At 40.7% G+C, this 26,224-nt stretch overlaps 1 protein-coding gene across 26 annotated transcripts in view; it reads left to right on the top strand.

Moving 5' to 3' along the window:
• The window catches only part of MYO18A (myosin XVIIIA), a 350,017-nt gene that overhangs the window by 142,895 nt on the left and 180,898 nt on the right, over positions 1-26,224 (top strand). For all 26 annotated transcript variants that reach the window (XM_088477757.1, XM_088477755.1, XM_088477756.1 and 23 more), the window contains 6 exons: positions 889-989; positions 1,726-1,789; positions 3,995-4,139; positions 13,893-14,069; positions 17,024-17,114; positions 25,803-25,995. In XM_088477757.1, coding sequence (XP_088333883.1) covers positions 889-989; positions 1,726-1,789; positions 3,995-4,139; positions 13,893-14,069; positions 17,024-17,114; positions 25,803-25,995 — 771 coding nt within the window. The remainder of the gene's footprint in view (positions 1-888; positions 990-1,725; positions 1,790-3,994; positions 4,140-13,892; positions 14,070-17,023; positions 17,115-25,802; positions 25,996-26,224) is intronic.

The raw sequence follows: 26,224 nt of genomic DNA, 5'->3' as shown, positions 1-26,224 counted from the left end.
TTGGGGCCCAGAGCTGAGGGGGGCCCATCTTCCTTGTCAAAGTGACATGTATTATATACATTTTTCTCCATTGGGTGGTAAATAGGAACCCTTACAAACATTTGCTAAGGGGCCTTCAAATACCTAGTTACACCCCTGACTGAGAGGTACAGTATGGCATGACAGCACAAGTGCAAGTTAACATTTTATCGAGGCCCTTTGCACAATCTCCCAATGTGGTCTTCAGATCTATTAAGTTTGTGCACCTCTGGTTTAGAGGTACTCATACAAAAACACAAAAATATACTTGTTTACAATAGAGTTCTGGTCCCATCACATATTCAGGTTTTACCAATTGAAAATTGGTGCCTGATTCTGAGTCACACTAATGCTGTGGTCATTCTGGCAGTATCCAGCGATTTGGAAGCTCTATGTGAACCCCGACCTTTATTCGGTGTCATGCATCTATGCGTCTGCACCACACCCAGCCCCCCGGCCGCAAAAGCAGCCGCCGTCACTAGTAACGGCACCTACTCCTGCTTGGTGCAAACGATCTGCCTGAAAATAGTGAAGTCTGCATACGCTGAGCTCAGCATAGGTCACAACTCTATGCAGCCCACGGGATGATTCTCCTACATGCCAGTGCCCACTCGCCGCCAGGTAATGCCCTTTCAGCCATCCGTGAGCAGCGCCTGAAATCTGTACAAATCGCCCGTAGATGCTCTAAGTTGTGTGTGTAGGCTGCAATGCATATGCAGTTTGCATGAAATCACGATATGGGGCTGCATTTGGAAATGTGCGCAATGCAGAATCAGGCCCTTGGTTTCTTATTGGTTTGATAGACTATTGGATTGGTGAAAGTTTCCCTGTGTAAAATCAGCCCTGATCGTGTATATTCCTGGGTTTCAGACAATGCTTCTGGAGAAACTCCGAGTGGCCAGACGTCCAGACAGTGAAGCTTCCTTTAATGTTTTCTACTACCTCCTGGCTGGTGCAGATAGCACACTCCGGTAACTGAGCTTTTTATATATGTATGACACCTCTGTTAGCATGTATGTACAGGATAAAATGTCATACTTCATCAGCACATATATGCATTGCTCCCATGATTTCAAATGGTTCAGGTGGTACATTTAGATCTAAATATTATACTTAACGATAACTTGTTGTTATTGTTTGAGTACTCCAGTAACTGGAGTCTCAGAAATTACCACTGTGTTATACAGTTATCTGCACTCTCACATGACCACTCTGGTTTGGGAGTTATCATTGTCAGTAGCTCTATACATAAGCACGTTAGGTTATATAAAGCAGAGGCTGAAGAACACACATTAAATAATCCAAAAGTACATTTACATTTAAAAAATTTTTTTTTTTTTTTTTTTTTTTTTTAAAAGGATCAACTTGCTGTGACTTGTCGCCTGCAATTAAAACATAACAGATTATCCTTCCAGCTGGCATTTTATACAGACTCATTGTAACATAATTTGTAATGTTTTCCATTACTTGGTGCTGGTTTAATTGCTTACACAAGCTTGATGCCTTTTACTCTTTGAAATACTCGTGTGAAATGTAATTCTTGGTGAATGTATGAATGCCGATGGGCCTGATCTGGCTGGTTTAGACAGTGCTAATCTAATTAATGGAGACAGTGTATTGTAATGCTGCTGGTACCAATGTAGGGCATGATTTAAGCACTTCATTTAAATCCATTCTATTAAAAAGCCCTTGCTTTTAATTCTCCAGGACAGAGCTTCATCTCAACCACTTGGCTGACAACAATGTGTTTGGTCTTACTCTTACATCCAAGGTAAGCAGTACCTCATACAGCTTCAGTAATGACGTTACAGGCTCAATTTACAAGTGTAACCATGCCTACTATTGTCACTAGCGCTTGTTAGCATGGCAGCAGCGTTTGTTCAGATACGCAGAAAACATTTTTGAATGTAAACAAATGAAGGAAACTTACTTTTAGCTCCTAATTAACAAACGCATGTGACACAGTTAAACAAAAAAATAAACATTGCAAAAAAGCCAGTGGATCTGTGGCCTATAGTGTGCTTTATATTTTTATTTATTAGCAGTTACTTATATAGCGCACACACGTCGCAGTACTTTTACAGAGAATATTTAGCCAGTCGCACCAGTCCGTATAATCTCCACAGTTAGTGCCGTGTTGAGAATGGAATACAAGACCTCAGTGCTGTGAGGCGCAATGCCAACCATTACACCATCCATGCTGCTCAACCTTTAATAGAAATTAACAATAGTTTAATATCATTATGCAATCTACCTTCTTATACTGCATTATTTAAACTTATAAATGGGGTGACATATTGTGGATTAAAATACTTAAACTATCTTTTGTTAAGAAACTACGTCTGGTGGTTAGTGAGGGGCATGTGCTTTAAATAGGTAAAACTGTGACTTCAGTGTAAAAGTGGTTGTGCCAGGGTGTTCCTTACCATAGGAAGTGATGGTCGCCCATTCATCAAATGAACAAATTTAAAATCTTATTATATCAAGAAATGGGGTTTCTCATTTGTATAATGATTGGGTGACATTATTAGGGTGCATAATCTGGGAAATTAATCCAGTTGCCACTTTTGGACTCGGCAAATAATTCTCATCTCCCTCAGTGATTTATAATTGCCTTACTAAAGATCTTGTTTTGCCTCCAGAAAAATTACTGATTTAAAAAAAAAAAAAAAAGGTTGAATCTTATTTTCCCCCTTTCTTGAAGGGACAAATCACTTTAAGGGCACGCTATTTTAAGCAGAGTTGCTTGCTTTTGTTGCCCTTAGATACTACAGCAGTGGTCGCCAACCTTAATTGAGGTTTGAGCTACTTTAGAAAAACAAAACCTTCTGAAGAGCTACTAAAATTCTACTAAAAATCTGGCTAATAACTGAACAATTGAAGGTCATTTTAATGAAAATGATAAAAATGTTTAATAGAAAATAACAATGCATTTAATTATTACAGTGATGTTGTTGTAGTTTGTAAATAAAATCTAAGCACAGGCACATTTTATATTACTCTCTCCAAGTAGGTACGTGCAGTAGAGGAGCAAAAGATATAGGCAGGGCTGCTCTGTGATTTTCTGTCTGGGCGGGAGTCACTTGCTCCGCCATAGGGTTAGATGCTGTGGGTAGAACTACGGGAAAGCATGTCAGGGGATTGCTGTAGAGGCCATAGCAATCACCTGACATGCTTCCCTGTGACTCCACCCATGGCGTCGATGCCACGGGGGAGCACACATCAAAGGTCACTTTCTCCTAGTTGACTTGGCAGTACTGCAGCTAGGTGAGCTACCAAATGTAAGACCACAAGCGACCGGTAGCTCGCGAGCTACAGGTTGGAGACCACTGTACTATAGCATCAAAGTTTTATTCAGTTACATGCAAGGTTCCAATGCCATAATAATATGTGGGTTACCTGGGCATGATCACCTCACTCATTTTCCTTGCAGCCCACAGACGTGCAAGCGAAAAAATTAACATGGTTTTTCTCCTGTAATTACCCGCTATGTGCGCAGCAGCTGAATGTCACGGTACTTCTCCCTTACTGGAATCTCCCCCAATATGTTTATCATTGTCTTGCACTACAAACACCTAGTTACACTGTATAAATAAAACATGATGATAATAATAACTCATAGGTACTCTTACTATCTTATATATCCAAGAATTTGAAAAATGAAGGCTTCAAGTTGTCATCTACTTTAATTCTGCAAACTAGGTGCTCTTTTCCATTATTGTGAGGTATGACTGTTTTAAAAAGACCGAGAATTGAATATAAATGGGCTATTGTGCCTCCCCGTCTACCATTTTACCCTATTATAATGTTACACAATATTTAAACAAAATATTCCCACAAGCTAAACAGAAGGGAACATGTGTGACAGACTGGTAGTACTGAGTGATACGCCCCATTTAATTCTAGGACAGGCATGTTTCAGAGGCTTCCAGGCTGCGGTAGCCCATCACTGTGTTTGTCACCATCTTCTATGCAGGCTGAGGATAAGCAGAAGTCCGCTCAGCTATTCAGCAAGCTGCAGGCAGCCATGAAAATTCTGGGCATTTCTGGTGAGGAGCAAAAGGCCTTTTGGTTAATACTTGGAGCCATTTATCACCTGGGATCAGCTGGAGCCACCAAAGGTACAAACATATGTCATTGCAGGACAGAAGCTGAGCACTTGCGTCCTTTTATTTATGGCAGAAACAAATAGAAATCTAACATTGTTCCTGTTCTTCTGCACCTCTTACCTTGTGGTTTTGTAAGCACGCGTTACGGATTGATCACCTTTACAGTCTCTGTCTTCTCAGTGACTCATTGTAAAACAGTGCTGCAAACTGTGATTACGGAAAACAGATGGAAGTAACATAACAGCTCTTCCACTTCATCATACTATGTCCAAAGTATTGCTATAAAAAAGCCAATCTGCAGCATCATCTTTGTCCTCTTGTTGTACATAACACCAGTGTGTGGATATGATATAGGAGTATTCCTATAAATCAGTCATTGTTACACACATGTGCAAAATATACGATAGCCACCTGCCAAGAGTGGTCCTAACTCTGAACAATGACAATCCCTATAGTAGGTCATGCATTCGTGTGTTTTTAAGTTGCACGGTAATTTACTAGTGGTTACCACAAGCCTCCAATATGGCACTAAAGGGCCATCACTCCCTGCCAGCCACTGCATCCCATATATGCCTCTCAGCTAAGCATTCCATTGCCAAAATCCGTTTATAATCTCAGGATTTGGGGATTAACATTGGATCCTAACCTTAATTCCATGATTGTGAGTAGTTGAAAAATGGGTTAAAAAAAGGAATACATTACATATTTGTGTTTGTTTATAGCATAATAGTAATTAAGTTTTTATGGTAAGAGGCTTGGCTTCTGTTTTTTCAGTGCTACCTACTACTTATCCCTAATATCTCCACGTCCCTGTCTTCCCTGCTATCCAACTGTCCCTCCTCCCCTGTCCTTCCGGCTATCTATCTGCCTTGCACCTCTTCTTCCTGCTATCCTACTGTTCTCCTTCTATCCTTCTCCCCTCCTGCTATACACTACCCCTTCAACCCTGCTACTCCCCTTCCCCTATCCTCCTCTTATTTATTTATTACCAGTTATTTATATAGCGCACACTTATTCCACAGCGCTTTACAGAGAGACTATTTGGCCATTCACATCAGTCCCTGCCCCAGTGGAGCTTACAATCTATATTCCCTATCACATGTGCACACACATACACACTATGGTTAACTTGTGTTGGGAGCCAATTAACCTACCAGTATATTTTTGGAGTCACTTACCTTAAGGTGAGTAAACACTAGAACGATATCAGGTTGATTTGTCATATTTGAACAACAAATCATCCAGTGTGTACACACAATTGCGTGATCCCGCAGACGACTATTAAACAATATCGCGTGTGTGTGGCAGTGCATTTTTATTAAGGATGGAACAAGGTAGTGTTCCATCGTTCACTAAATCATCTAGTGTGTACCGGCATTCTATGGTGGTCCGGGGTGAAGGGCAAGCGACCATCTGCATGATTGCCGGTCGTCCTAATGTGTACCTACCATAAGAGACACAGTGGTAGCCATGGTCACAAGAGGTTCTCAATGCTTCTCCCATTGGTGAGTGAGTTGTCTGACCCTCTTCCAGGCCCATCACAGTAGAAGATTACATAATGCAGCAGCTCTCAGTCACTGATAGGCTGGGTGGCTGACGTATCACATAGACTGTTATGGAACTGCAGCTCTGTTACTATGGGCAGCCCCACTGATGAGAGTGAGAGCACCTAATCTGCCTCTGCAGCCCCCTCACCGACCCAGCCCACCGTGTGTTCTGAATCCCATAATACATAAGATTCACTGTTTATAATCCTGGGTATCTTCAGTGCCAAAAGCTTCCCTTATTAGAATCCCTACTTTAAGCTTATTATATATTTGCACATGCGTGTAACTAAGACTGCTGCGTTTTTATTTAGAAATGGAATTCTAGCTTTTACTAGTTTAGAGCAGTGTGCTGTTGGGAATATTTGTGTTGTTCTGGTCTAGATAACACCTTCCTTTCAAGCACTGGTTTCTGCTTCTAAATAGATTTCAGCAATGTCCATTGTGAGTATTAATGAACAGAGCCACTTCTTCCCTTAGTGTAGCCCCGGGCACTGCACGCTAGAACACTTTTTCCTGAAGCTCTTACCTTGCTGTAGTACAGCATCTGGTTCTGTACGTACAGCCTATGGGGGGAACTATGTGAATTAATAAGCAGCCGCAGGCGGCACAAAGCTTACTAAACTTTTTTTTATATATACATTTCTAGGATTACACATTTTTTGCGGCACTTGTAACATGCTAGTAGCTTTGGCAGAGGTCTACAAATGTTTTTACTTTCTTTTTTTTTTTTTTAGCTTTCTAATGTGGAAGTTAGTAGATAATCAACAGCTTGGAGGTCTCCTAGATATCAGTTCCCAGGTTCTGGACGTATAACTAGTTGCACATTTACACATAGGTAGCTGCCAAAGTCAAGGAAACAATGGAGTAACTTGTGTGTGTGTGTATGTGTATATATATATATATATATATATATATATATAATATTTGTTACCACACAGGTCCGGCACTCCCAAAAATCAATAACTTGCAGTTGTCACGAATATGTAGACGAGCGACCAAAGGTGCGGCACTCTGGACTTAACAAATTACACAACAGGCTGGATAGCTTTAACGACGTTCAGTTTATAACTGTCTTCAGGTTTAATTATATATAAAAGTGAACATACCTTTATACCAGAGAACATCTCCCTGCTTCCCCCCGTGTGGCCCCAGTCTCGGGGAAGCCGGCGTGTTGCACATAGGGTGATGTTCTCTGGTATAAAGGTATGTTCACTTTTCTATGTAATTTTTATATGTAATTAAACCTGAAGACCGTGATAAACTGAAACGTTGTTAAAGCTATCCAGCCTGTTGTGTAATTAGTTAAGTCCAGAGTGCCACACCTTTCTTTGTTAAACAAGTAATTGTCATAACTAACATGCTTTACAGTTAGGTGTAAAACTGCTAAATTTCGGTTACTGTGGCCAGAAGAAACCTCGGTGGCTGTATGGGAGGCTCAGCTATTGGGACTGCTCAATGGTCCCCAAAGAAATGCAGCTAGAGTAAGATTAATGTAACGGATCTTGGAGAAGGACATCCATTAGTTTCTGCTGTTCAGGGACGGCCATACCTGAGCATGATTTCTTCATGTTAATTTCATCTTGAAAAACAGGCAAGATACTCTAAATTAGGTAACTGCAACTGTAATTAAGGGTGATAGCAGTAGTATCATATAAAACCGTATAGTACATATCGTTGGGTTCCTTGTATAAACCCTTTCAATCCTGATGTGGAATATTCCATGATGACAGCACTCAATCCTCAGGTTATTGGATGGTTTGTTAAGCAAGGGATGCAAAGCCTACTCCATGGTCATCTCAGTCACCGGATCACTACTGAGCACACAGAGGAGGTTCCGGAGATGTTTCGGGGACAATGTTTTCCACTGTTATCAACTGGCGGAACATACTGTGGATTTAATGGTAACTTTTTCCACCGACATTGCTCCAAACACTGGGAGTTGCCAAGATGAATTGAAGCAGTTCTGATGACCAAATGCTGTTACTGTATTTCTGTTGGTGTTCCCATAGCTTGTATGAACTGCTGGTTTGTAACTACGAGACAGTTGATTTAATGTAGCCAGTGACTATAATGAATAATCTATGTGTGATCTTGCTTCCCCTGCAGTCTCAGACGTAGATGCTCTGGGTAACTTGGTCTGACTTGCTGAGTTTCTGTATCTATCTGTGTGCATTCCCTCAAATTCATCCTCCAGCTGTGGATCATATTCTGTCACTCTGTCTATAGCATGGAGCATGTCTGCTTCTCACCAGTCACTTTGCCCTGGGAACAGAATCACCTCCAGCATCATGCGTATGGCTGTCCACTCAGCTCCATTACTATTCTCCGAATTCTTATACAGAAACAATATCATCCCATAATAGGTGACCCAATCTGATATTTGCTTACATTTTCCGATACATGCTAGAGGGTTAAAACACTGGTTATTCAGCTAAGTATCTCTTTGGCTTTTTGTAGTGCTACTTCTCTTCAATAAAGCTGGCAAGGTGAAAAATGTTATTTTATGTAGCCACTAGGTGGCAGGCTATAACTAGCTTAGTGCATACAAGAACAATACCTCAGTTGCCTTCACAAACACATAATTGACTCTCTGATGTAGAAGGAAATATTTTGTTAATGTGCTAATCTGTGTCACTTGTAATATCCTACATTTGTGTGACTCAAGTTTACTCACTTAAGTTCTAAAACGTTCCTGCGATCATAAGTATTTACTTACAAATTAGGATACTGGCAGTGTGCTGTTATACAGTATTTCACTTCCATTACTATTTCAGAAATATTAGTAAAAAGTGTAAATGGATATTGGTGACTGGTTGTAATCGTTTTTTGTTATTGACAACCGATAATGACCATCTTGTTTTCCATTTAGTTTTAATTAAAACATTGATCATAACAGTACAGAAAGTACTGACTTTGTATTGTCTACATGTACATTGTACCTCAGAGTCCTGTTCCGGATTACCATGTACAGTCAGTGTTACTATGGAAGTGGTGGCTACTTCCACGTCTCTTGTGTTACTCTGGAACACTTCTCCTTCTTTGCATCCAGGATTGGTCACTGTTTTGTAACATCAGCTGTTATTGGACTCTATTCCTACAGCGCCAAGACAGCCATTTGCAAGCTGACTGAGCATTGTGGATATGTAGTTCAGATACAGCTGGAGTGCCAGCACCTGCCAAACCTTGTTTTGTAGTGTGAATGTATAAACATTTCTTTCTTAGTAATAATAATGAACAATGCTACCATTTAAGTGCATGTTTTGCTTCATGCCATGTTGCTGCCAACATGGCTATGCATCATTGTATAACTTTCTTGCCTTGAAACTCTTGCATGAAAAACAGAAGAGGCCTTTCCTCTCCTAGTGCAGTGTTTACTGTTAAAATAACCAAATTAACACAGGTTGCCGCAAGGTGTTTATTTAAGACTCCTTACCAGTAGCGATGCTGCACTGTGCACGTTCTAATCCTGGAAGGCTGGCATCTCTGTGGTGTCATGGGAGCAGGGTACTGATCAGAGGTGCTGCTTTTTAGTTGGAACCCAAACACTCTAGTTATTACATGTAGGAATTATTCAGTGTTCTATTTAAGTAAAAAAAACTATAATAATAATTAAAAAAAAAAAAAAAAAAAAAAAAAAATATATATATATATATATATATAATGTGTGTGTTTATTACAGTTATATTGGTATTAAGTCACAAGAAAATTCTGTGTCTACATATTCTGTGTCTACATAAGCAGACTATTCACATATTAATCTCAGTGTTTTTATACACACACGTTATCATCTAAAATAAATATTTTATCAATTCTAGATAAAAAGAAATGAATGTGGCAAAGTGGGTCCGGTCGCTTGGCAGGCATTGACCATGTCAACACCACAATGTCAACATGGTTCAAAATGTTGACATCCTCAGAATGTCGGCACTCTTAGAATGCCGACAGGGCTAGGCTGTGTGGCAGGTTAAGGTTAGGCTGCGGGGCAGGTGGTAGGGTTAGGCACTATGGGAAGGGTTAGGTATTGAGCAGGTATACTTACCGGAACACCGGCCACTATGAGATCACTACGCTAAATCTGCACGTCACAAGACGCTAAAGCTACTGCAGCTGCCAGGAGAAGGTAAGTGACCGCTGAGCCACCCAGGATGTTAGTTCGACATTCTATCATTCCGACATGTCATCCGTGTAGACATGATATATGTAGATATGGTCACTGTTGACATGCTAAGCATGTCAACCAGATGCATGACAGCATGATAAATGTCAACCTACCACACCCGTGTCAAATCCCATAGGGCCGTAACTAGGGTAGTGCAACCAGTTCCATGGCGCAGGGCAGGGGGCGCTGTTTGGGCCTGGCAATTTTACTGTTTACTATCATTCTCACTTGTAGCTTCCTCTTCTTTTATCCCAGCATATCCTGGCCTCCCCTATCTCTTCCCTGACCCTTCCCCATAAGGCCCATGACCCTTTGCACTATCTTATGTCCCTATTTAAAAAATGGTGGGGGGGGGAGCCAATGCTCTCTCTGGCACAGGGCACCAAAAAGTCTAGTTATGGGTGTGATGCATGCACTTTATTACAGTACAGCTCCACTTATTTTATTACAAGATAGAATAGAAAGATTATTTTTGAGGGGGAGATGTATCAAACCTTTGAGAGAGAGAAAGTGGAGAAGTTGGCCATAGCAGCCTATCAGCTTCTGTCATTTTATAGACTGTGCTAGATAAATTATAGGTGGAAGCTGATTGGGTACTATGGCCAACTTCTCCTCCATCTCTTTTGAAGGTTTGATACATCTCCCCCTAAGTGTTTGTATTTATTTTTTATTAGATAAAACTGATTATGGTGATTTCTGCGTTCTTCAACCTGAAATGACAGCTAAACCTAAAAATATATTTATTTATTTATTTTTTTGGATAAAAGGCTTTACCGATATACCCATAGTAAAGATAGACATTCATAATATTCTTTAATTTGAGGAAAGTTGTCTAATTATATTACCAATGGTACTCGCTGGCAGTGCCAATTGAATTCCTGTCCATCACTCGGGTGAGAGGAATTGATTTATAGTGATGCTCACAGTGAAGTTGTGAAGCCTGAAATTAGTCACCTGCCAATATCCAGAGGCCCTGGCCAGATTCTGAGCAGCAGAACTTCCACATGTGAATGTGCAGCTGACCCGTGGAGCTCATCTCTGTCAGGAGATCTGAAGCAGCCTCCCTTGCAGATCACCTCCTTGAGGCTAATGGTGGGTACACACTATAGCGCTATATCTGCAGATGATGGTCGTTCATTCACACTGAATGACCATCATCTGCGCGCTGCAGCGGGTCGGGACGGGTAGGGGGTGTGTCCCGCCCCCCTCCCCGCGGCTGCTGCTGTGTGTGTGTGGGCGATTGGGTGATCGCCCGTACACACTTGCCGATAGACAGATACATCTGCAGATATATCTGTTCATCGGCTGTGCAGCACAGCCAATGCGATATGTCTGAACGACGTTGTTCACAGACATACCGTCAATACACACTGGCCGACGGGGGCACGATATATTGGCCGATCAATTGATCGGCCATGACATCGGCCAGTGTGTACCCAGCATAAGTGAGGCCTCCACTGTCAGTAGAAGGAAGACACTATTGTGTATGGATAACTGGAAGTAGGAAACAATCTATTAAACTCCTTACTTTATAATATTGATTTTGCTAATAAAAAGCAGAAACAACAAGCCGGCATTTGTTTGTCTAAGAATAACTAAGATAGTACACGAGCCTGTTATCCTGCAGTGATTTAATCCTCTAATTTGGCAGCACCTGTGGTCAGTTCATTGAAAAGCGCAGTCCTGGCCTCCGCGGCCTGTTCCGGCAACCTGTTATTTGTCCCTTTTGTGAAACTGCTTTTTATCCTCGTCTGTAACTAGATAACAATTACATGTTTTTATCTGTTTGTTTTCTAACTGCGTGTTTTTATTTGCATGTTGCATGCTGCTCCGTTACAATACAGAAGCAGATGAAGGTAAAGAAGTGTTTCATTGTTTTGCTTTCATATACCTCCAAGTGAATTTGTTTCTTCTCCTTATCTGTTTACATATGTGCCCAGTCTCCCCGCACTGGTCACAGTGTGAGAGTTGTATAATTGAGTCATTGTCACATCGATACAGAAACTTCTCATGCCTGAGCCATGTCTGAATGACTTTATCTTAGAGCAGTGTTTCATCTCCATGTTTAGAAGATGCTCTCTGAAGTATCGACACACCGGAGTTGGCATCTGTTGTGATATTTTCCATCTTATTAGGTGCACCATTATAGCTCGTACAACTTCTGTCCTCAAGTCATGTAGCACAAGGATACAGACAGTCATTCTCTTGCTTGTCCCATACAGTGTGTGACCAGTGGTGGCGACTGCTCTGTCACTCAATATGACTTTTCACTTTCTAAGTAATGATTAGCCATTCACAATGTAACTAAGCAGCAAAACTCTGCTTATAGCACAATATTTTCCTTATGTACAGTAGCAATACGATCACTTATGTTAAAGGATATCTTCACACAAAGTAAACTTGTAATGTAATAATCACTCCGCAGCCAGCAGAATGACATGGGCCCAGTGTCCTGCACTCCTACATTTCTAGAGACAATCAGTCAGTCGCTCTGTGTTTCTTTAACAGGCCATGAAATGTTAAGTTTCAGCACTGCTGACACCTGTTTAGACTATCAGTACTGATTGGAAGGCTTCGGCTTCCATCTAATTAATGCTTTTGACACACAAGATGTTAAATACTTTTTATTAAGAGCTCTCCTACTTTCTGTGGCAGGGAATTGACCAATCACATGAGATGGCTGGACTTTCTGACCCCTGAAGTTTTATTAGTTATGAATGTATTAACATTAGATATGTACTTTGGGTAGATGTCTGTATATATAGCTCCTCACATAGACAGTCATTCGAACTCTCATGGTTGCCTCAATATAAGTGTTAAGAATGCTGAATCAGCAGCCAAGCTTTTAGGAGTGGTCATTTGGAGCAATTATAAAGGTGGCAGGTGTGGTCTTCAGTCCTGCGACACCTTTGCAAATCGCTGTACATATCTGTCCTTGCATGGTGAGCTCCTCTTTCTACTGGTGCCAGAGTTCATTTATAATGCTCGATGTAGGCTCCACGGAGATCTCCTCCTTTCTGCAACCCTACAGTTAGGGGTACTCTACAGAGGGGCATTACTCAATGCGAAGGGATATGCAGAGAGAAACAATCATTCACTGTGAATGACCAACACAAGTTACAAAGGCACTGATCATTATGAAACAAAAAGCTGGCACATTTATGTAACATGAACTCTGTTTCCTCCTGAGTGGCCACAAAATGATTTTGTCCCTTAAATTGTACCACGCCGTGTGCTCAATTCACCTCCCGTAAATGCACTTTTGATGCTTAGCTTAAAAGTTTCTAAAACATTAAAATATAAATTTAGTATATGATTCGTCACTTCTGCTCTAACCTTCAGTAGCTCTCTTGTCCTTCGTATAACTCTTCAGGTGAGTAGGTCTTCCAAGGGCTTTACTCCTGTAATACAATTAATATTATTGCTAACTGTAACCTTGTACTTTTCAAGCATATGCACAGCCTGACAAAATGGGCAAATGTAGAATCCTCCTGTGTCTTGGCTGTCCCGTTACAGTAACAGGTTTTGAGCTGAATTATGTTCAATAGGTTCCTATGACTTTCACTGAAAGGGAGAATAGAGTAGCGGTTATGGACTTCCCCTAATGCCTTACATTGGTATCCCAAGTTTCTGTTGCAAAATGATAGAATTCTTTTCTATATGATAATCTGTGCTTTATAATGTATTTTAAGTAATAGCTATGATCAACATAGTCTAAAGATCCTGTTAAGTGGGAATCTCGGAGTCAATGTACATTGTGCCTTGCCAATACAGTAGCTCATTTATTTCTGTGAAATACACATCCTGATTTTTCTATAATTAATTTATTGGTCCTTATAATGGCAAAGCATTATGTATTGCTAGTATTAGCAAGCACACTGTAACCAAATGTTCTCACAATGCAGTTACACATTTGCACCTTTCCTATTGCAGATGTTGCGGTTCTGATGTACATTATTTACTTTATCTATCTATCTATCTATCTATCTATCTATCTATCTATCTATCTATCTATCATATGTTCAATTCAGAGTCTGACAAAGTTGTGTTCTCTCAAAGCTGGCAGGAAGCAGTTTGCCCGGCATGAGTGGGCGCAGAAAGCTGCATATCTGTTGGGTTGCTCACTAGAAGAGCTCTCCTCATCAATTTTCAAGCACCAACCCAAAACTAGCGGCTTACAGAAGTCAACATCTTTCCGCCAAGGGCTGGACGATTCAAGTCAGGGAGATGGATCAGGTATGCGGGGATGCCTTACTGTTCTTCAAACTGTCAGGCTGCATCATATATACATAAAAGCTACATAATATGCTATGCACATTAATTTCATTGCATTAAACATTAATTATAATTTTCAGATTACTTTAAGTGAGTGTATTTTTTTTTATATTCCCCTTAATTGATGATTCAATTATAAATTTATATATTTTTTATGTTGTCCTTGATCACAAATGAACAGCCTCATTCACTAGCTCTTACTTACTTATATCTTCACATGTTTTCGGCAGCGAGATCTCAGATGACCCACTACTTTCTGCAGAGAGTAAGGTGTAACAGCACTTAGATGTACTGTGTTTCATCCACAAAGCTGCAATAATAAATACAAATATTTTTACAAATCTTTTGTCTTCTCTATTGTGGATGTGAACAAAAATACTTAGTCGAGATCCTATTGATGTTGAAGGCAACTTGAACTTTATGAGGGGAATTCAATATGAAACGTAAACTTCGCTGTCGAAGTTTACGTTTCATATCGGAGTTTTTACCTGCGTTAAAGTATCGGGCGCGCGCCCGCTTATCCCTGTATTCAATATGAAATTAACGAAAACGGGAGCCTGCGAAGTTGGATTTGCATAAAGTTACAAATTTTCCCTTAAAAAAATTGTAGGACCCCCCTAAAGTTGTAAAAACATGGGAGATCACTATGGGTACTCCCGTTTTAGCCTGTAATTGTAAGTCGGGGATTTAAATAGCCGCAGCAGGTGTTTTTTCCCGAAATTGAAGAAGTGATGCAGAAGAGCACTTAGGTTATTTTTTTCGTTTTTTTAAGTGGTCCCATCAAATTTGGGGTACATGAAAATGGGTACTAGCATATTTTGATGTCCCTAAAGTAAGTTTTTAAAAATTCTGCAATTGTGCACCTGCCGCTATAAGTCTATTGTAGAAAACATTTGCCGCATACTTGTAGAATAGCCCTGAACCTATTTCCCTATTGTTAAACAATTTTTTCCCATTTTTTTTTTTTTCACCCCAATTGTTTAAATAATTTTTTGGGGTGTCCCTATTTTTTTTAAAACTTTTTTTTACACAGTTCTTTTTTAAATGTCATTCCCAGGGGAGCAGGCTATTTTTTTTAAGCCTGCACCCCTAAACCCCAATTCTGCACTTTTTTTCGACACCTATTCAATGGTGAAAAGTTATCCCCGTTTTTTATCAAAGACTTTTCGAACCTGCGATAAGTCTTTGAAATTGAATACGGTGTAAAAGTAAAACCTGCGATAATGACGTCATAAGTGCGATATTAACGCAAAAACGATGTTTTCGCTCCCATATTGAATACCCCTATATATCACTAGAGATGCAATTAATTTCTACATAGATATTTGACTGCTGCTGTTTTGCAACTAATCTCATTTAATGGTAACATGGAGTCTTTGACCTTATGTTCTTAGTAAACAAGTGCTTCTATTACTGTAATATCTTTAAGTGCACTTAAAGACCACTATTGTAGAGTATTTATTATAAGATGGCTAGATTCTTACATGAAATATAACTAATATCCCCATAGACTTTAAATTTTGTAACCTTTTTAAAATGTAGAAGTCCCAGAATTTAATTGAAACATCTCCTTATCTGCCTCAGATGTTGGCCTGACATTTTCTTTTCATTTTTTTTCCCTTTTCCTTTTACATGTTCCAATTGCACTTGAAGTTTGCAATTACACAGTATCATTGTACAGTGCATAAGTGGCTTTATAATGAGGTGCCCCTCACTGACTGAAGCCATTGCATTGACCTGCACTATGATGAGGCACGCTGACCTGGCTGTGTACTTATGTAACTTATTTCCAATCCTCTCCACTGCTACAAAGGAATATAAACTAGTCTATTAAAAGTGCCTTGTGCAGTAACTTATCGATCCAGACTAACTACTAGCTGCACAGAGGGTGTTCTCCCAAATTAATTGTTACCCTGCTGATCTAAGTGATGGTACACACATTTATGGGACATTTCCCGTTAAAGTGTGTGCTTGGGCGTGTTTTGTATCATATTTCTGTTGATAATTTATAGATGCAGATGTGCCCTCGTACACCTATCCTTTTAGCGCCCTATGGTGCAAGACACCTGGTGCAACTTAAACGGTATGCGTGTATGATGCCGGCGGTCGCTATGCCGACCGCCGGCATCTCCACTACAGAATCCCGGTGAGGGTTAATTAACGAATGGATGCCGGGCGCGGACAGCCGCGGGGGGGAGGGTTAGGTTTAGGGTTCCGGGGGGGGACTTAGGGTTAGGCACCCCCCTGGAGGTTAGGTTTAGGCTAGGGGGAGGGAGGGTTAGGGTTAGGCACCCCCGGGGGGAACTTAGGTTTAGATGGCGGGGAAGGGGGGGGTGTAACATATGTATGCCACTTAAACGCTGCACCCTGGGTAGTGATTACTGTGCTTGCATATTTTTTCTTAATTCGCTAATAATGTGTAGTGTTTTTAGGTTCGAAATTAGTCACAAAGAAATTGGTATATAGTAGCAGATTAAGGATAAGGATGATTGGCGCAAGGCATGGCGCATGTCACTGGTACTGGACCTGTCTTTTGCCGTTTTACTCAGATTGCGTACTTTTTTCAGAATTATGAGTCTTAATTTACTAATAGTGTGCTAAGTACTTAGGGTTAGTATTTTTGTCGCAAAGGAATTATTATAAAGTAGGAAATTGAGATGCATATTTTAAGAAAGTCACATGGCGCGGTAAATACGAATATTCTGTAGGGCCAAACGGGGTTATTTGGCAGGATTTGAGGAGAGGTGTATGTGAGTTCAGTTGTGCTATAATCTATTGTGTTGATTCATAATAAGTTGTCATCTGCTCCCTTACAGCGATTTCATTGCTGACATTTAGCTATATGTATACTAATGTACTCAATCTCCTTCATCTCTCATGGAATTACAGTGCAATTTGTTTGTCCTCACACACAGGTCCCAAGTTGTCTGCATTGGAGTGCCTGGAAGGAATGGCCTCTGGATTGTACTCTGAGCTCTTTACCTTGCTCATCTCGCTGCTAAACAGGTAAGGAGGCTGAATGTTTCTCAGAAGGCCGAGGTCATTGTATAGTGGTGCAGGAGGACAGAACGGTCTTGTGTTGGTCCTAGTCTGCTTCTTAATGAGCGGCGAAAAGATTACACAGTCCATATAAAATAAAAGTATTTTTTTTTTAAACACATTAGTGAAAGCAAAAACAACAAGGAGAGGAATAGTAAGGCTAAACCATTGTTAGGGTTTGGTATGTTGGAGACAAAGGGAATACAGAATGCCTAAAAAACTATTTCTTATCCTTACTGTTGAAAGTTCATAGGGGTCACTTACACTAGAGGTGATCGATATACCCAACTGTGCTATAAGGTAGTCACACTACACAAGAGGCAATTGGGAAGAATGAGGACTATAGACTGTGTGTCTCACTCATATAGTAGGGAAATTACACTGACAGAAATTACACTATACTATTATAGTATTGATTTTCTGTGGGTGGGCTATATCATTTTGTAGGCTTAAGGAATATTCAACCTAAAAAAACCTTTATTTTAGTGTGATAATAACTAATATTCAGCCTAACAATACATTAGTGACTAGCAAACTGAATGAGGCATAACATTTAAAGTTAATTGAGAGACAGAATATGGCTGCTATCACTATTGGTAGGTAAAATAGCCTGGTTTGCTCACAGTCAGAACTTGAAGCAATGTAAACAGAAGGTTATATTACACCGAACCAGTTATTCAGGCATCAATGGATCACAGTGGAAAGCTGATTAGAAAAGTTTCCCTGTCCAATGTCAAAGCATGTTTGATCTGATCAGATTTAGTTTGTATTGGATTGGGTCATACACTATGACAGTGGTCTCCAACCAGTAGCTCACGAGCTACTGCTAGCCTGCGGTCTTAATTTTGGTAGCTCACCTAGCTGAAGTACTGCAGAGTCAACTAGGAGGAAGTGACCTCTGTCGCTCGCTCCCCCATGGCGTCTACGCCATGGGTGGAACCACAGGCAATCACCTGACGTGCTTCCCCGTGGTTCCACCCACGGCATCTACGCAACGGTGGAGCAAGTGACTCTCACCCAGCCCTGCTGCAAAATCACACAGCAGCCCTGCCAATATCTTTTTGCTCCTCTACTGCACGTACCTGCTTGGATCCGGTAATTAACAGTGAAATGTGCCTGTGCTTAAACTTTTTATTTACAAATTACAACAATATCAGTGTAATGATTAAATGCATTGTTGTTTTCTATGAAACATTTTTTTCATTTTCATTAGATTACCTTCAGTTGTTCAGTTATTAGCCAGGTTTTTATTTTTCTACAATTTTAGTAGCTCTTTAGGAGGTTTCATTTTTCTCAAGTAGCTCACACCTCAATTAAGGTTGGCGACCATTGCACTATGCAGTGTTTTGGCCTGTCTGGTTTCATGCAGAGGTGTCCACATACATCTATCCTCAGTGCACTGCCAGTCGCGTTACACATAACGTGTGAGCATTGTGCGACTCGGTAGCGCCAAGCTTCTTTTCGTTTCAATACGTGTTATTCACAAAACGATGCTAAAAGGACACTGAGGTATCTATGTATCAAGCAGTGAACTAATGGAGAAGATGCCCATAGCAACCAATCAGCTCCTGCCTATTATTTTATAGGCTGTACTTGATAAATGCTACTTCAAAGCTGATTGGTTGTCATTTGCTACTTCTCCACTGGTTCACTTCTCCACACTATTCACTGCTTGATAAATAGACCCCTAAAGTAGCTTATGATGATTAAAATGATATATGGCATGCCTATATTCTGTGATCGACTGTGGCTGTATCCGCATGCATAATGCTATGTTAGTGTCACTGTAATTTAGCAGTTCACATGCAGATATAACCGCAGCCGCACATAGAATATGGACATGCCACATATCATTTTAATCAGCATGAGCTGCTTGTGTGTCCTATTAGCATTACTTTGCGAATATGAAATATTCGCTGCGAAAAAGATGCACGAAAAGACGCTTGGCACTACAGAGTCACACCACATGATGGAGTGACTAGACGGGCTGTTTCACACACAAGGAGGATGTATCTGGGCACATCTGTACATTGAAACTGGCCAACGAAATCTGCATTAGGGCATGGCAGGTTACGGAGACGTTATTTTGTCCAGATAAGAATCAATTGGTCATTTATGGCAAGTAGTAACTAATACCCCCGGTAGCTTATAGAAACAATAGAGAAATCACGTGAAAATCGGTTTGAGTATAATTGCAAAGGACTATTACTACATTCATCTTCCCATCTGCGTACTGGGGGACAAACTCCCAGGCATGATCCACTTATGGTTTTATATTGCTGCCTCACAGCAACTTCTTATACTATTTTACCAGACATTTTATGCAATATAAAAAGAAAAGGAGCAATATACTGTAGGCGCTGTTGGCCTAATAATAGACCTCTGAATTGTAAGAGCGGAGTTTTATGAAACCTTAGTATGAATAAATATATATATATATGGGTTGGGTATGGGATCCCGGCGGTTGGGATGCTACCGGTCAGAATACCAACAGCAGCATCCCGACAGTCAGAATCCCAACGCTATCAGGTAAGTACCCTAATGTTAACCCCTAACCCTCCCTCCCTGGTGCCTGAACCTAACATCCCCCTCCCCGCAGCCTGATCCTCACCCTCCACCCTTAGTGCCTAAACCTAACCCTCCCCCTAACCTTCGGGATGCCGGCAGTCGGGTTACTGGAGCCGGCTTCACACATGCCAAAAAAACAACTGGTAAATGTAAATGGGGACTATAATCCAATTCTCACAACCGCCAAATTGAGCAATGTAAATCTGAAGAACTATTCCAGAGACAGAGATAAATGTAACTTAATAAGGTCTCCAGAGGAACTGTAAACTAAAATCCTTATATTAGGTGTTTATTAAGGATGAAACAATACATCCAACAATGAGATGAGATGTCCCAGGTGGAAGCTGCATGTCTGCAGCTGATGAATAATACTCCTTACAAGCAGAGATGGACCACCAATGCACAGGAGTATCGCTGGTAACACTGGTAACTGGCTCCTGCAGTGTTGTGGACTCATCAGTGTGACAAACTTACGCTGCTCGGAGTTCAGAGGGGTGAATAGTATATCTCCGTTAAGTACAGTGGTTCTGTCTGTTGAATAAGCTGCAAATGGGGTAATGAGTGATATGTGAGAATAAAACTGGTACAACTGATGAGCTCTGACATGTTTCAAATCCAGCCTGGGATATTGGGTATTGTGGCTCTGTATTTGTACAGTTCTGATTTCTGTCATTACTAGGCACAAGTAATGACATATGAGCCTTTCTTAGGAAGAAGAAATGTTTCTGCTTTGTTCTCTTAAGCATAATTAGAAAAGCAAGAGAAATGGAATATGTTTATTAATGTCATGTGACTGATATGAAAGCAGCAGAAGAGCTCCCTATTACTGGCTGTTCAGGCACTTCATGTAGGGTTCTCTGATGATACCAGCTGTAATGCATAATACAATAGCATAGAGAAATAGAGAAAAGCTTGGATCTGCATAAAGGAAATTTGTCTGTTAGAACGACCAGAATGCTTCAGTTGGGGTGGTGTTTCTCTTCCTGTCAGCACCACCTAACGCCATGGTTACAATCACAGGAATTAAAAATAGCCGCAGTCTACCACAAGTATACAATACTGACAGAATTAAATTAGCAGACTGCTGGCTGGAAAATGTACAGTAAAATACAGGGGGCCTCTCGCAGTAATCCAGGGCTATGTGTGGCCTTTCCACAAATCCATGAACTGCTTAGTAAAATATTCAGTGTTCCTGCTCTTAAAATGTTACAGAAAACAACACCGAATATGAATTTTAAACGTTACTAGATTGAATTGAAATTAATAGTAGTCCAACAAAACCACAACCATAGGACTCTTATACAAAGCATTGAAAAATGTTAAAGGCAAAGTCAAAACCTTGTACTTTGTCCTTGCTGTTAAAAGAGCACTGAGAGCATGTTCTCTAAGCTCTCCATGCAAAGTCGTGTGCTGTGTACTTAGTGGGAGCTCCCATACAATGTCAGTACAGGCCACATTAAAAGGTTAAAAGGACTTAACACAATGTACATGCAGTAAGTGTGTGCACAGGCCTCGTCTATATCATTTTTGGACTATCTGCATCAAAATATGTTTTATTAGGCTTTTGTTTGTTGAACACCTGATATTAATGAATGCGTGTACTAGGTTGTATGGTCACAGGGTATTCATGTAGGTGTGAAAGGCATCTATGATCCTATACAACATATATGTCCTGTCCACCAAGTCTTCTGCATGTTGGTGGATTCTGCAGTTGTGCCTCCATGATTCTGCAAAATAGGGCAATTTAATTTTGTCAATATTATAATCTTCACTCCCTGTCAACATCACCATTGAGTAAATGATTAAACATAGGCCATAAGGGATTTCCCATTTTGTTACTATATATAGAGACTGCTTTTGGTCTTGTTTTGAATCACACATTTGTGTATTCACATAGAAAAGCATTTAACATGCTGGTAACTAGGGCATCAGTCTTCTGCTCAGGTGAATTGCAGCCTGTTCGCTGCTGTTCATGTTCACTCTTTAAATGGATTGTGTTGCCATCATCCATCAAGCAGGTGATTTATTTCTCACTTGAGTGAGAGACGCAGTGTACGCTCAGGCTGAACCAGGGGCTGGCTTGTGTGCACAGACCTTGTCTGTCTCCTTCCCATGTACTGAGCTGCTTTCTACACACAGCAATTCATTTGGATCCTAGAAGAACAAAAGTAACGGAATAGGAATGCAATATGCATGAATACTGAACATCTCTTAAGAGATGAATTGTGAAGTCATGCAAAGTTATCATTTTTAGTTTATTTAGAGATCGCCATCACATCCAACCTTGGCACCAACGCTGATGCAGAATTGAGCATATACCCGTTTGCGGAGCGTACCTTGCATACATTCAGTGTGCATATGTGCCAAAATAGAGTACACAAAAGTATAGTAATGCAGAGTAGTACGTATTTCGGTTGCGCCTAGACTACAGGCTGAAGTGGCAGAACTGGGGCGTGCTCAGCTGGGTAAAGCTCAGTGAGGGCTATGCGAAACTTGATGTAAGCGAAAATAAGGCTGGTGCAAGTACTTGATGACTTTTAGAGAACCAGGTGCTTATATTTCTGATGCAGTTCATCTCAAGATGTGTTCAGCTCTGTATACAAGAAAGTATACGCATGCAATGTACACCTAATTCACTTCCGTTCTGCATCAGATCCGCAGTGAGGGTTCATAGACCTTTTTGGTAGTTTCATTCAGATTGGCCCCACATACAGTACAGATGTGTCCTCATACACTATTGCTGCAGTCGCGTCAAACAGCCCCACTTGGCGCTCCAGGTCCCGTGCGACTCTGCTAATGCCAGGCGTCTCTTTCACTGGAACTCAGGAGACTGTGCTGATTAATTTGCTAGGCAACACATTTATCTAAATCTGTATATGAAAGACTACAATACTGTGGCTTTTTTCCATGCCAAGTCCGTTGTGTTTCGTATACAGACTCAGGTGCACACAGATATACAAATATTCCATATCACATTAATCAGCACAGTCTCCTGAGTTGCATCACATTGCAAAAAAGGTGAAAAAGACACCCAGCACTAGCAGAGGTGCATGGGACTTGGCGGCTCACTCATGCCAGGCTTCTCGCGCCACATGGTGTACTGAGGCTAGATGTACAGTCAGGTACATAAAAATTGGGACATTGACAGAATTTTCATATTTTGGCCTCTATTCACCACCACAATGGCTTTGAAATGAAACAAACAAGATGTGCTTTAACTGCAGACTTTCAGATTTAATTTGAGGGTAATTACATCCAAATCAGGTGAACGGTGTAGGAATTACAACGGTTTCTATATGTGCCTCCCACTTTTTAAGGAGCCAAAAGTAATGGGACTATCAACTCAAAAGCTATTTCATGGACAGGTGTGGGCTATTCCCTCGTTATTTCATTATCAATTAAGCAGGTAAAAGGTCTGGAGTTGATTCTAGGTGTGACATTTGCATTTGGAATCCGTTGCTGTCGACTCTCAATATGAGATCCAAAGAGCTGTCACTATCAGTGAAGCAAGCCATGATTAGGCTGAAAAATCAAAACAAACCCATCAGAGAGATAGCAAAAACATTAGGTGTGGCCAAATCAACTGTTTGGAACATTCTTAAAAAGAAAGAACGCTCCGGAGAGCTCAGCAACACCAAAAGACCCGGAAGACCACGGAAAACAACTGTGGTGGATGACAGAAGAATTAATTCCCTGGTGAAGAAAAACCCCTTCACAACAGTTGGCCGAATCAAGAACACTCTCCAGGAGGTAGGTGTATATGTGTCAAAGTCAGCAATCAAGAGAAGACTTCACAAGAGTGAATATAGAGGGTTCACCACAAGATGTAAACCATGAGCCTCAAAAACAGGAAGACCAGATTAGAGTTTGCCAAACAACATCTATAAAAGCCATTACAGTTCTGGAACAACATCCTATGGACAGATGAGACAAAACTTGTACCAGAGTGATGGGAAGAGAAGAGTATGGAGAAGGAAAGGAACAGCTCATGATCCAAAACATACCACCTCATCAGTGAAGCATGGTGGTGGTAGTGTCATGGCGTGGGCATGTATGGCTACCAATGGATCTGCTTCCCTTGTATTTATTGATGATGTGACTGCTGACAAAAGCAGCAGAATTAATTCTGAAGTGCTTCGGGCAATATTATATTCTCATATTCAGTCAAATGCTTCAGAACTCATTGGACGGTCCTTCACAGTGCAGATGGACAATGACCCGAAGCATACTGCAAAAGCAACCAAAGAGTTTTTTAAGGCTAAAAAGTGGAATGTTATGCAATGGCCAAGTCAGTCCCCTAACCTGAATCCGATTGAGCATGCATTTCACTTGATGAAGGGAAAATGCCCCAAGAACAAGCAGGTACTGAAGACATTTGCAGTAGAGGCCTGGCAGATCATCACCAGGGATGAAACCCAGTGTCTGGTGATGTCTATGCGTTCCAGACTTCAGGCTGTAATTGCCTGCAAAGGATTTGCAACAAAGTATTAAAAAGTGAAAGTTAGTTTTAGGATTGTTTAGTTTGTCCCATTACTTTTGGCCCCTTAAAAAGTGGGAGGCACATATAGAAACCGTTGTAATTCCTACACCGTTCACTTGATTTGGATGTAATTACCCTCAAATTAAATCTCAAAGTCTGCAGTTAAAGCACATCTTGTTTGTTTAATTTCAAAGCCATTGTGGTGGTGAATAGAGGCCAAAATATGAAAATTCTGTCAATGTCCCAATATTTATGCACCTGACTGTATGAGGGCACATCTGTAGGTCTCTGTATGGAGCTTTCTAACAACTATCACTGGCACCTATAGAGTCCATCCCCATTTACAGTACATATTTTATTTTATTAACATTAAAAAACACTAGTAAAAACATGTTTTATGCTGTTGTGTAACTGGCTTAATGCCTGGAAGCCCAGGAGAAACCGCTTTCTGCTGACACTGCAATGGCTGCCTTGTTTCATAATAGCAACCAGTAATGTTGCATACACACGGTCAGATTTTCCTTCAGATCTGTACAATAACTATTTTAAAAATCGTTCAATCGTTCATATCTGTAGGTAAATCTGACATATCTGGACATGTTTGTCAGATGAACGATGCACGTTCCCGCTTGTCAGATAACGATATCTGACATCTGATGTGTTTGCAGTCAGATTTGGACGTTTCCATTCATTTTAATGCAGTCAGAAATCGTTCATCTGACCGTGTGTATGCACCATAACTGTTTAAACTGAAAGTGCTTGGTGTTAAGTTGTTGTGAGGAGGTGACTAAGCGTGGCTTTATTTCACCCCTACTTCTGGCTGTCACTGAGGGTTGGTTGGTTGGGTGGCAGGGGTGACCTCTTCCTTACTGCTAAACAAAACTCTTTCAGGTGGAATTAATCTTTAATGCAGGAAGAGGGTTCAAAGAAAACCCAATGTAATAACATTGTTACTGCAAATCGGTCTGTTTTATTTCACCTGCAGTGCTCCTCATAATAACCAATATAACAACGCTACCTCCGCAGCTTTGTTGACTGCCTGCTTTAAAAAGGCTGACACCTGAATTTTAAGGCACACTAGTGGTTCATCAGCACTCACACTATGTGTAACAGATCACTTTATTTCTCTGTACTCTAGAGAGAGGGCACAAGGGGTTATCCCTGTTCTATAGTTTATCACTTTGAGATTCATGATCCTAGAGTTCTTCCGCAGTGTATAGTGTAACATTACTCTGCTACTAGCACTAAGTTATTTATGTTCTTATGTTCATAGCCATGCTTTTGATCTTTTATATGTGCAGTTTAAATGCTGGATCAGGCTTTTAGAAGCTGGCAGAGGAAGCAAGTGCATATAGTGCGGAGCCTGGAATGGATTTTTTTTTTTTTTTTTCCAACAAATAAATTTTCTTTTTTTTATTGTTAATATTATTGTTGATAGTTGGCATAGATGAATATGCAAAGCTAATGCTTATTATTCTTACTGAACAGAGCTGATAAAATCCTCCGTGGATTACTGCCAGCTTGAGAACGTTTAGTGCGCAGCATTCATCCCATTCTATACTTCTGTCTCCAATCATGTACAGTGAGTTTCTTTGTTGCTTTGGCAGAGCCTTGAAATCCAGCCAGCATTCCCTTTGCTCAATCATGATCATGGACACCCCAGGCTTTCAGAACCCAGAGCTGGTGAAACAGGGGCGAGGTGCTACTTTCGAAGAGCTTTGCCACAACTATGCACAGGAGAGACTACAGGCCCTTTTCCACGAGAAGACTTTTGCCCTGGAACTGGAACGATACAAAGAGGTATTTTTAATGTGTCATGCTCTGATTGCTGTGTGCCATTGCGAATATAATGTGAACTCAAACCGTGTTAAGAGCGCTTACTAATTCTGTTGTATTGGAGTATGATAGGCTCACTGGGAACACTAGTCAGTTTGACACATTGTACCATGCAGTGCAAGAAGCTTTGTACAAGTGAACCGCCAAGTCCCACCTGACTCAGTTTGAGCTGAGCGTCTTTTTGCGCCATTTT

This window comes from Taudactylus pleione, unplaced genomic scaffold (assembly GCF_031769625.1).
Source record: "Taudactylus pleione unplaced genomic scaffold, aTauple2 ptg000203l, whole genome shotgun sequence".
Taxonomy (NCBI): Eukaryota; Metazoa; Chordata; class Amphibia; order Anura; family Myobatrachidae; genus Taudactylus; species Taudactylus pleione.
The sequence above is the reverse complement of the archived record's forward strand: the minus strand, read 5'-3'. Positions and strand labels throughout refer to the sequence as shown.